Below are 12,808 nucleotides of genomic sequence, written 5' to 3'. Positions count from 1 at the left end.
GAGGCCTTGAGTGATGAAGTCACTTCTTCAGGGTCACAAAGGTAATTAGTGGTGCATGTGGGACCAGAGCCCATGTCTCCTGCCTCATTGCACCATACTGAGTCTATTCCCCTTGGTACACTCTTGGACTGTCCTGAGAGTCATGTGTCATGAACAGAGGTTGGCCCAAGACCATTGCCTATCACTGATGTCTTTCTTCTCTACTTTTCTAGCAACTAAAAGATCATCAGAGCCCAAAAAGAAGAAAATGAAGTTCTTCCCCAGAGACAGAGAGGATCTCACTGGGTAAGCTGTCACTGTGGGTGCAGGGAATTTCAAGACACCAAGCCAAACTGAAGAAAGCTGTGGTCTCATTAAAGCCACACCCTGCTTCTTGGCTTCAGAGCATTCCTGGGCACCAAGTAACAAATGTTTTTTTCCACCCATCTCCTAACCCAATTTTTTTAGGTTCCAAATAAAAATAAATTAACCAACTGAGCAAAAACAATGGTAATGTACCTATGAGGTGTTCCATGGTTAGAGGCCATCATTGAAGTATACCCCCTTGCTGTTAAATGATGCAGAGAAGAGGGGCTTCTAGGCTTCTATTGCAGAATGACACTCATTAGGTTGGAAAAAGTAGGCCTTACACACAGCACCTCTGCAGAGAAGCAGTAGAGCTGAGCTGTGTCTACTTTTCAGGACCAAGATGGTTTATAACACCTCAACCTCCTCACCCACGAAGGTGGAGGTGGTAACATCTCTGACCCTCCAGGGAAGCAGACCAATGAGTCCAGAAGAACAGATTGATGTGATGTTACAGCAGGAGATGGAAATAGAAAGTAAAGAAACCAAACCATCTGAATCAGATTTGGAGGTATGTTCTTACTGCTTCCTTTTTCTCAATTTGCTAAATATCACTCTTGGCATCCCAGTAATTCTAAACTGGGGGAGAACAGCAGAATTATTTAGGGAATGTTTTAAAAATACCAAAGTCCAAACCCCATGGCAGACTACTGAATGAGGATGTGTGTGTTTGTTTATGAATTCTCTGTTCTTTTAAGTTTTAGAAATCAGTGCCCTTGGGTCCTCTCAGAACACAGGCTGCAAAATGGTGATCCATAAGCCAAGACTGCCATGTTTTGAAAAACAAAGAAACAGGACACCAAGTTAAATTTGAATTTTGGATAAACAATGAATATTTTTTTAATAGGAGTATATCCCAGCAAGTCCTGTATTTTAACTGGCAACCCTACCATAGACTGAAGTAGGCCTTTAGATGTGTTTTTAAAATGGAGGTCTCACATAAGCTAGATTTCTAATATCTCGAAAAAAATTAAGCTATCTGAAGCTGAGAAGCAACTGCCTCCTTTAGATGAGAAATACATAATCCAGTTTGTCACAGTTTCCACCATTCTTTGTTTTCTTATACCCAACCAATTTTCACTTATTAACATTACCTGCTTGGTTCTACATAGACTTTTGAGTTTCTAATGTATCTTAAAAGAACAACAGAACCTTAGGGCAAATAGCTTGTGACTTCATAATGTATAGTGTGATGATTCATAATAAAAATTCATAGTGACTATATGCTGTTCACAAAATTCCATGCTATACCCTCTAGATCCTTGACCCCAATCAAGACCTGGGTACTATGATTATTCCTATTGTCCAGGTGTGGAAATTGGGGTGAGGACTGATTAAGCAACTTGTTCAAGGTTACACAGTGAGTGAGAGACGAAACTAGTACTTAGGTCAGGTCTGGCTGATAGTAAAGTCCCCGTGCTCTTAGGAGCTATGTGATATTTCTCAAACTTGCCTGAAGATAAGAATCACTGGGGGTGTTTGTCAAAAACACTAAAACTACCTGAAGAGGGGCCTTTGAATCTGAATTTTAACAAGAGCCTCTCTTCCCCCTACCCACAAGGAGTTCTTAGAATGAGGGAAGTTTGTAAGTTTGTTCTATATAAGCAGCTTGTATTAATGATGGAGGAAGATGAGCCCAGCCCCTTCTGACCACAGACAGTTGGCACCAAAGCTCAAAGCTGATTTAAACCCTTTTCCTACTCTGTGCTTTTTTGTGTCTGAAAGTATTGATTTCCAGAACCATTCAGCCATCCAGCAGCTTAGAGGCAAACCCTAAATAAATAAAACTTCCTGAAGTCACCAAGTCACACGCCATTTCTGTTCAGTTTGTGTGTTTGTGTTGTTTTTCTAAACTCAACAACCCACAGTTGTGCTAGAAGAAGTATCATAACTATCATCTGGCTTGGGGATTTTTTTCTCCCACTGTGAGCTACAAGCCACAGGACCAAAGTGCTTTGTAGAGGATCACTGTTGTTGAAGGTGGTGACTTATTTGAGCCCCTTTGAAGAGCTTGTCATTCCTCTTCTTCAAGCTCACCAGATAAGCTACCTCCACCTGACCTCAGTACTCATTCCACTGTTCCTATCGTTGACAAATCCTTCCTCATATACCCCACTGGAATCTCTCTGGCTTTGATTGAATCCCCTAGGGTCTTATGGAAAACTTGCCATTGATCCATTGCAATGAGTGTGAAATGCCAGGCACAGAAAGCTTGATTATAGCACATGAAGGGTGGGAGTGGGTCCTGTATGAACAGGGCCCTGGTAGCTGACAGGTGTGGGCAGGTAGACAGTGTTAACCAGTTGGTGATCATTTTCTTGCTGATGGTTTGTTTATGGAAGAGATACTATTACTATTTGACTAATGGAATCCAAAAAGACATGATTATCCCCGAGGAGGATGAAGTGATGGCTCGGATTTCAAAGCTGATTTCTACCACACTGCTGACAAGTCCCTTCCTGGAACCCCTGATGGTCGTCCTCATGGAGGAGAAAGAAAATGACTATTACAGTAGTCTCATGAAAAGCATAGGTAAGGCTGGGCATGAATGGGGCAAGGAACTCCTAAGTGGAGGGCACCTTCTTTCTTTTCACTATCAGTCCTCCATCCTGGTTCCTCTGAAAATGCCAGAATATCATATAAATTCTCATTCAAACATCGCCCCCCCCCACCCCCATCAGTAATGTCCATACCAGCACTTCCCACACTTGAATGTGCATCCACATAACCTGGGAATCCTATTACAATGCAGATTTTGATTCAGTAGATCTGGGGAGGAACCCAAGATTCTGCATTTCTAACAAGCTCCCAGGTAATGCAGGTACTGTTCATCCTGGGGCAACGCTATGAGTAGCAAGGGCCTATATAAATTTTATAATCTAGCTCAGGACCTACTTCTTCTCTCAAGGTTTTTTTTGTCTCTCTAAAAGCCTTAGTGGCCACTCCAGCCTCTGCATTCACAGGACTTCTTGTCCTTACTTTCAGCCTGTCCTGCTTGGAATGTCTGTGCCATTATTCCTCTACTGCTCTTTAACACATGAGGCTAGGTGTCCTAACTGGACTCAAACCATGTTCTAAGGGCTCCAGACTGTGAAGTTATGCTTCTACCCCCTGAAATCTCTTCAGAAAGAAAACAGACCAACAGAGTGGAGCTTCTTCAGTTTAGTTACACCCAGGGGATGACCTTGTAAATGAGGGACCATTTCCAAGTGTAAATGGACAGGGGCTCCTTTATTTTCTAAGTGTTGAAGCTGAGAACAGAGTGTTCAAGAGCCCTGCTTAATAACAAAGTGTTTGCCTTATTGGTTACAGTTGATTACATCCTCATGGACCCAATGGAGAGGAAAAGACTCTTCATTGAGAGCATCCCCCGAGTGTTTCCTCAAAGAGTGGTCCGCGCCCCTGTGCCGTGGCATGGCATCTATAGGAATGCCAAGAAGTGGAATGAGAAGCATCTGCATACAGTGAACCCCATGATGCTCAGCCTGAAAGAACTGTGGTTTGCAGAGTAAGATACACCTCCCTTCCCTTCCTTTCTCTTTTTTTTTTTCATTTAAACAATCTAGTTTTATTGAAATATAATTTTCATACTATAAAATTCATCCATTTAAAATGTACAGTCAATGATGTTTCATAAATTTATAGCACTGTTCAACCTCTGTCACAATCTAGATTTAGATAGAACATTTCCAAAACCCCATAAAGTTCCCCTTTGAGTATCTGTAGTCAATCCTTAATTTCACTTTCAGTTTCAGGAAACTACTGATTTAATTTCTGTCTCTACAGATTTGCCTTTTCTAGTCATATCATATAAACTTAATCATATAATATGTAGTGTTTTGTAAATAGATTCTTTCACTTAGCATAATGTTTTCAAAGTTCGTCCATGCTGTAGCATGCATCAGTGCTTCATTCCTTTTGGCAGCTGAAAGTAGTCCATTGTATGGATATGTTACATTTTGCTTATCCATCAGCTGATGGACATCTGGGTTGTTTCCAGCTTTTGGCTATTATGGTTATGTTGCTATGAACATTTATGTGCAAGTCTTTATATGAACATATATTTCCATTTCTCTTGGGTAGACCTATTAGTGAAATTTCTGTCTCATATGGAAAATTTGTTAGGTTTTTTTTTTTTTCCTTTTTAAAAATTAATTTATTTGTTTTAAACTGAAGTATAGTTAACATATAATACTGTATTAGTTTCAGTTGTACAACATAGTGATTTAATATTTATATACATTGTTAAATGTTCACTAGAGTAGTTACCATGTGTCACCATACAAAGCTATTAACAATATTATTAATTATATTCCCAATGCTGTATTTTTCATCCCTATGACTTATTTATTTTATAACTGGAAGCTTGTACCTTTTAATCCCCTTCACCTATTTCCTGTAAACCAAACATTTTTTTTTGAGGGCATCTCTCATATTTATTGATCATATGGTTGTTAACAACAATAAAATTCTGTATAGAGAACTCAATGCACAATCATTAATCAACCCCAAGCCTAATTCTTAACAGTCTCCAATCTTCTGAAGCATAACGAACAAGTTCTTACATGGTGAACAAGTTCTTACATAGTGAGTAAGTTCTTACATGGTGAACAGTGCAAGGGCAGTCATCACAGAAACTTTCGGTTTTGATCATGCATCATGAACTATAAACAATCAGGTCAATTATGATTATTCGTTTGATTTTTTTTTAATAGTTTTTTTCTTTTATTGAGATACAGTTGACACATAACATTGTGCAAGTTTAAGGTATACAATGTGCTGATTTGATATGTTTATATATTGCAATTTGATTATCACCGTAGGGTGAGTGAACACCTCCATCACTATCACATAACTGTCATTTCTTTTCTGTAGTGAGAACATTTAAGGTTTAGTCTCTTGGAAACTTTGAAATTTATAATATACTATTTTTTTTTTTGAGAGGGCATCTCTCATATTTATTGATCAAATGGTTGTTAACAACAGTAAAATTCAGTATAGGAGGGTCAATGCTCAATGTAAAATCATTAATGCATCTCAAGTCTAATTCTCGTCAGACTCCAATCTTCTGAAGCATAACGAACAAGTTCTTACATGGTGAACGAATTCTTACATAGTGAATAAATTCTTACATGGTGAACAGTACAAGGGCATTCATCACAGAAACTTTCGGTTTTGATCACGCATTATGACCTATAAACAATCAGGTCAAATATGAATATTTGTTTGATTTTTGTACTTGATTTATATGTTGATCCCACATTTCTCCCTTTATTATTATTATTATTATTTTTATTTTTAATAAAATGCTGAAGTGGTAGGTAGATGCAAGATAAAGGTAGAAAACATAGTTTAGTGCTGTAAGAGGGCAAATGTGGATGATCAGGTGTGTGCCTATGGACTAAGTATTAATCCAGGCTAGACAAGGGCAGCAAAACATCCACGGATGCAGAAGATTTCTCTCAAAGCAGGGGGGGTGAGGTTCTGAGCCTCACCTCTGTTGATCCCCAAATTCTCACCTGATGGCCCCCCTGCGACTGTGCCTGTCTTAGGTTGTTCCTCCCTTGAGGAATCTTACCCGTCTCTGGCTAACCAGTCATCTTCCGGGGCCATACAGGGAAATGTAAAGTTGGTAAGTGAGAGAGAAGCCATATTGTTTGAAAAGGTTAGCTTTTTACTTCTTTGCAGATTTATGCCCTGTGGCTTCTATGCCCAGCACTTGTCTCAAGGTATCTTTACCACCTGGAGGAATTATGATACTCGGTAAATTCGATATGAGGCACGAATTCTATTTAAGGGTTGTAATTACGAAGAAAGAAGAAAAGCTACAGATGTAGGATATGGAAGGAAACATGGGAGGATTGATTATTTCTTTGACATATCTTCTTGTAGAGTACCTTAAGTATGTATAGGTTTTAACTACTAACTAATTTGCACACACATATTAACATAATAGGAATACCGTGACATAAACAAAGCAAATCTATAATTACCATCCATCTCCAGTGAAGCCAAGAAAACCATTTAGGCACCCTAGGCATTTGTGAAAATTTGTCTATGATATGATGGATATTGTCCAACTGTACTTGAACAGTCTGAGAGAAATCAGACAAATTAAAGCAGCCCATTTCTGGGATCTGTTCACATCCCATATGTTCTTCTAACCATAGATAGTCTATAGTCATAAGATTTTGGAGTGCTACAACTTGCAACCCTCCCAACTCCTGGTTGAGTTCCAACAGTATAGATCCGGTCAAATTCGTTGTCTCACTGTATGCACATGCCAGCCTAGACATCTCCCTCCTCATTCCTATGGCAAGTCCAGGAGACGGTGGGCTGGATGCAGCCACAACCACAGCATCGTCTGGATCCCTGTGGAGGCTTTTTGATGATCATCCCCCAGCACAAGTCCTCCAGAGAGTGCTGATGCCGGAAGCTCCTCCTCATATCGTATCTTAGTTCATTTTCTGGGTAGCCAAGCTAGGCCTTGATCTTCTGCATAGAAACAAACAGACCCTTTGCCCACACTTTGACATGCCCTCTATACCACTGTGCAGAACTCATTGGAGGTCAGCACATAGTAACTGTTTTTTTTTTTTTATTAAGAGAAAGGAATATTATCAGAAAAGAGTACCTCCATAGCTGATCATCTGACACCCTTTAAGTGATCAACATTAAGAATATTTAAAGCATGCGTTGATCTTTGATTTACCAATAGTTTTATCCTATCAAGGAGTAATCCCCATTTTCTTTCTTTCTTTCTTTCTTTTTTTTTTTTTTAATTTTTAATCTATACTTACATGAAGAATACTATGTTTACTATGCTCTCCCCTATATCAGGTCCCCCCTAACAACCACATTACGGTTACTGTCCATCAGCTTAGCAAAATGTTGTAGAGTCACTACTTGTCCTCTCTGTGTTGTGCAGCCCACCCTCCCCTTTCTCCCTCCACCCTATGCGTGCTAATCTTAATACCCCCCTTTTTCTCCCCCCCCCCTTATCCCTCCCTGCCCACCCATCCTCCCAGTTCCTTTCCCTTTGGTACCTGTTAGTCCAGTTTTGGGTACTGTAATTCCGCTGCTGTTTTGTTCCTTCAGTTTTTCCTTTGTTCCTATACTCCTCAGATGAGTGAAATCATTTCGTATTTCTCTTTCTCCGCTTGGCTTATTTCACTGAGCATAATACTCTCCAGCTCCATCCATGTTGCTGCAAATGGTTGGATTTTTCCACTTCTTATGGCTGAATACTATTCCATTGTGTATATGTACCACATCTTCTTTATCCATTCATCTACCGATGGACATTTAGGTTGCTTCCAATTCTTGGCTATTGTAAATAGTGCTGCGATAAACATAGGGGTGCATCTGTCTTTCTCAAACTTGATTGCTGCGTTCTTAGGGTAAATTCCTAGGAGTGGAATTCCTGGGTCAAATGGTAGGTCTGTTTTGAGCATTTTGATGAACCTCCATACTGCTTTCCACAATGGTTGAACTAATTTACATTCCCACCAGCAGTGTAGGAGGGTTCCCCTTTCTCCACAGCCTCGCCAACATTTGTTGTTTGTCTTTTGGATGGCAGCTATCCTTACTGGTGTGAGGTGATACCTCATTGTAGTTTTAATTTGCATTTCTCTGATAATTAGCAATGTGGAGCATCTTTTCATGTGTCTCTTGGCCATCTGTATTTCTTTTTTAGAGAACTGTCTGTTCAGTTCCTCTGCCCATTTTTTAATTGGGTTATTTGTTTTTTGTTTGTTGAGGCGTGTGAGCTCTTTATATATTCTGGATGTCAAGCCTTTATCGGATGTGTCATTTTCAAATATATTCTCCCATACTGTAGGGTTCCTTTTTGTTCTATTGATGGTGTCTTTTGCTGTACAGAAGCTTTTCAGCTTAATGTAGTGCCACTTGCTCATTTTTGCTGTTGTTTTCCTTGCCCGGGGAGATATGTTCAAGAAGAGGTCACTCATGTTTATGTCTAAGAGGTTTTTGCCTATGTTTTTTTCCAAGAGTTTAATGGTTTCATGACTTACATTTAGGTCTTTGATCCATTTTGAGTTTACCTTTGTATATGGGGTTAGACAATGGTCCAGTTTCATTCTCCTACATGTAGCTGTCCAGTTTTGCCAGCACCATCTGTTGAAGAGACTGTCATTTTGCCATTGTATGTCCATGGCTCCTTTATCAAATATTAATTGACCATATATGTTTGGGTTAATGTCTGGAGTCTCTAATCTGTTCCACTGGTCTGTGGCTCTGTTCTTGTGCCAGTACCAAATTGTCTTGATTACTATGGCTTTGTAGTATAGCTTGAAGTTGGGGAGTGAGATCCCCCCTACTTTATTCTTCTTTTTCAGGATTGCTTTGGCTATTCGGGGTCTTTGGTGTTTCCATATGAATTTTTGAATTATTTGTTCCAATTCATTGAAGAATGTTGCTGTTAATTTGAGAGGGATTGCATCAAATCTGTATATTGCTTTGGGCAGGATGGCCATTTTGACGATATTAATTCTTCCTAGCCATGAGCTTGGGATGAGTTTCCATTTATTAGTGTCCCCTTTAATTTCTCTTAAGAGTGACTTGTAGTTTTCAGAGTATAAGTCTTTCACTTCTTTGGTTAGGTTTATTCCTAGGTATTTTATTCTTTTTGATGCAATGGTGAAGGGAATTGTTTTCCTGATTTTTCTTTCTATCGATTCATTGTTAGTGTATAGGAAAGCTACAGATTTCTGTGTGTTAATTTTGTATCCTGCAACTTTGCTGTATTCCGATATCAGTTCTAGTAGTTTTGGAGTGGAGTCTTTAGGGTTTTTTATGTACAGTATCATATCATCTGTAAATAGTGATACTTAACTTCCTCTTTACCAATCTGGACTCCTTGTATTTCTTTGTTTTGTCTGATTGCCGTGGCTAGGACCTCCAGTACTATGTTAAATAACAGTGGGGAGAGTGGGCATCCCTGTCTGGTTCCTGATCTCAGAGGAAATGCTTTCAGCTTCTCGCTGTTCAGTATAATGCTGGCTGTGGGTTTATCATATATGGCCTTTATTATGTTGAGGTACTTGCCCTGTATTCCCATTTTGCTGAGAGTTTTTATCATGAATGGATGTTGAATTTTGTCAAATGCTTTTTCAGCATCTATGGAGATGATCATGTGGTTTTTGTCTTTCTTTTTGTTGATGTGGTGGATGATGTTGATGGATTTTCGAATGTTGTACCATCCTTGCATCCCTGGGGTGAATCCCACTTGGTCATGGTGTATGATCCTTTTGATACACTGTTGAATTCTGTTTGCTAATATTTTATTGAGTATTTGTGCATCTACATTCATCAGGGATATTGGTCTGTAATTTTCTTTTTTGGTGGGGTCTTTGCCTGGTTTTGGTATTAGGGTGATGTTGGCTTCATAGAATGAGTTTGGGAGTATTCCCTCTTCTTCTATTTTGTGGAACACTTTAAGGAGAATGGGTATTATGTCTTCTCTGTGTGTCTGATAAAATTCCAAGGTAAATCTGTCCGGCCCCGGGGTTTTGTTCTTGGGTAGTTTTTTGATTACCCTTTCAATTTCTTTGCTCGTAATTGGTTTGTTTAACTTTTGTGTTTCTTCCTTGGTCAGTCTTGGGAGGTTGTATTTTTCTAGGAAGTTGTCCATTTCTTCTAGGTTTTCCAGCTTGTTGGCATATAGGTTTTCATAGTAGTCTTTAATAATTCTTTGTATTTCTGTGGAGTCTGTTGTGATTATTCCATTCTCATTTCTGATTATGTTGATTTGTGTTGACTCTCTTTTTCTCTTAATAAGTTTGGCTAGAGGCTTATCTATTTTGTTTATTTTCTCAAAGAACCAGCTCTTGGTTTCGTTGATTTTTGCTATTGTTTTATTCTTCTCAATTTTGTTTATTTCTTCTCTGATCTTTATTATGTCCCTCCTTCTGCTGACTTTAGGCCTCATTTGTTCTTCTTTTTCCAGTTTTGATAATTTGATGTTAGACTATTCATTTGGGATTGTTCTTCCTTCTTCAAGTTTGCCTGGATTGCTATATACTTTCCTCTTAAGACTGCTTTTGCTGCGTCCCACAGAAGTTGGGGCTTAGTGTTGTTGTTGTCATTTGTTTCTATGTGTTCCTTGATCTCTATTTTGATTTGTTTGTTGATCCATTGATTATTTAGTAGCATGTTGTTAAGCCTCCATGTGTTTGTGAGCCTTTTTGTTTTCTTTATACAATTTATTTCTACTTTTATACCTTTGTGGTCTGAAAAATTGGTTGGTAGAATTTCAATACTTTGGAGTTTACTGAGGCTCTTTTTGTGAGCTAGTATGTGGTCTATTCTGGAGAATGTTCCATGTGCACTTGAGAAGAATGTATATCCTGTTGCTTTTGGATGTAGAGTTCTATAGATGTCTATTAGTTCCATCTGTTCTAGGGTGTTGTTCAGTGCCTCTGTGTCCTTACTTATTTTCTGCCCGGTGGATCTATCCTTCGGGTTGAGTGGTGTGTTGAAGTCTCCTACAATGAATGCATTGCAGTCTATTTCCCTCTTTAGTTCTGTTAGTATTTGCTTCACATATGCTGGTGCTCCTGTATTGGTGCATATATATTTAGAATGGTTATGTCCTCTTGTTGGACTGAGCCCTTTATCATTATGTAGTGTCCTTCTTTATCTCTTGTTACTTTCTTTGTTTTGAAGTCTATTTTGTCTGATATTAGTACTGCAACCCCTTCTTTCTTCTCACTGTTGTTTGCCTGAAATATGTTTTTCCATCCCTTGACTTTTAGTCTATGCTTATCTTTGGGTTTAAGGTGAGTTTCTTGTAAGCAGCATATAGATGGGTCTTGCTTTTTTATCCATTCTATTACTCTGTGTCTTTTGTTTGGTGCATTAAGTCCATTTACATTTAGGGTGACTATTGAGAGATATGTACTTATTGCCATTGCAGGCTTTAGATTCGTGGTTACCAAAGTTCAAGGTTAGCTTCTTTAGTATCTTACTGCCTAACTTAGCTTGCTGATTGAGCTGTTATATACACTGTCTGGAGATTCTTTTCTTCTCTCCCTTCTTATTCCTCCTCCTCCATTCTTCATATGTTGTGTGTTTTGTTCTGTGCTCTTTTTAGGGGTGCTCCCATCTAGAGCAGTCCCTGTAGGATGCCCTGTAGAGGTGGTTTGTGGGAAGCAAATTCCCTCAGCTTTTGCTTGTCTGGGAATTGTTTAATCCCACCATCATATTTAAATGATAGTCGTGCTGGATACAGTATCCTTGGCTCAAGGCCCTTCTGTTTCATTGCATTAAGTATATCATGCCATTCTCTTCTGGCCTGTAGGGTTTCTGTCGAGAAGTCTGATGTTAGCCTGATGGGTTTTCCTTTATAGGTGACCTTTTTCTCTCTAGCTGCCTTTAAAACTCTTTCCTTGTCCTTGATCCTTGCCATTTTAATTACTATGTGTCTTGGTGTTGTTCTCCTTGGATCCTTTCTGTTGGGGGTTCTGTGTAATTCCATGGTCTGTTCAATTATTTCCTCCCCCAGTTTGGGGAAGTTTTCAGCAATTATTTCTTCAAAGAGACTTTCTATCCCTTTTCCTCTTTCTTCTTCTTCTGGTATCCCTATAATACGAATATTATTCCTTTTGGCTTGGTCACATAGTTCTCTTAGTGTTGTTTCATTCCTGGAGATCCTTTTATCTCTCTCTATGTCAGCTTCTATACGTTCCTGTTCTCTGGCTTCTATTCCTTCAATGGCCTCTTGCATCTTATCCATTCTGCTTATAAATCCTTCCAGGGATTGTTTCACTTCTGTGATCTCCTTCCTGACATCTGTGATCTCCCTCTGGACTTCATCCCACTGCTCTTGCATTTTTCTCTGCATCTCATCCCATTGCTCTTGCATTTTTCTCTGCATCTCTGTCAGCATGTTCATAATTTTTATTTTGAATTCTTTTTCAGGAAGACTGGTTAGGTCTGTCTCCTTCTCAGGTGTTGTCTCTGTGATCTTTGTCTGCCTGTAGTTTTGTCTTTTCATGGTGATAGAGATAGTGTGCAGAGCTGATACAAGTGACCGCTGGAAGAGCTTCCCTTCTTGTTGGTTTGTGGCCTTCCTCACCTGGGAGAATAGCGACCTCTAGTGGCTTGTGCTGGGCAGCTATGTGCAGACAGGGCTTCTGCTTCCTGCCCGGTTGCTATGGGGTTTATCTCCACTGTTGCTGTGGGCGTGGCCTGGCTGGGGCTGCTCCTCCAAAATGGTGGAGCCCTGTTGGAGGGGCAGCGGCCGGGAGGCTATTTGTCTCCGTAAGGGGCCTCTGTGCTCCCTGTTGCCCAGGGGGTTAGAGTGCGCAGAAATCCCCAGATTCCCTGCCTCTGGTCTAAGTGACCTGTCCTGCTCCTTTAAGACTTCCAAAAAGCACTCCCCTTCGCAAGGCGCTGGGTTCTTGCAGGTGTGGATGTGGTCTGGATGTTGTCCTGTGTCCTG

The 12,808-nt window shown here is 39.7% G+C and overlaps 1 protein-coding gene across 8 annotated transcripts in view; it reads left to right on the top strand.

Annotated features, from left to right (window-relative positions):
* DNAH3 (dynein axonemal heavy chain 3) overlaps window positions 1–12,808 on the top strand; it is a 216,719-nt gene that overhangs the window by 11,835 nt on the left and 192,076 nt on the right. For 6 of the 8 annotated variants that reach the window (XR_012122282.1, XM_073215466.1, XM_073215470.1 and 3 more), the window contains 4 exons: window positions 213–285; window positions 682–856; window positions 2,688–2,877; window positions 3,658–3,853. Coding sequence is in view for 7 of the 8 variants with exons in the window: in XM_073215470.1 (XP_073071571.1) it covers window positions 213–285; window positions 682–856; window positions 2,688–2,877; window positions 3,658–3,853 (634 nt within the window). In the remaining variant the exon portion in view is untranslated. The remainder of the gene's footprint in view (window positions 1–212; window positions 286–681; window positions 857–2,687; window positions 2,878–3,657; window positions 3,854–12,808) is intronic. The other 2 variants (XM_073215469.1, XM_073215468.1) reach the window with 1 other exon arrangement.

The sequence above is a fragment of the Manis javanica genome, chromosome 10 (genome assembly GCF_040802235.1).
Source record: "Manis javanica isolate MJ-LG chromosome 10, MJ_LKY, whole genome shotgun sequence".
NCBI lineage: Eukaryota > Metazoa > Chordata > Mammalia > Pholidota > Manidae > Manis > Manis javanica.
The sequence above is the reverse complement of the archived record's forward strand: the minus strand, read 5'-3'. Positions and strand labels throughout refer to the sequence as shown.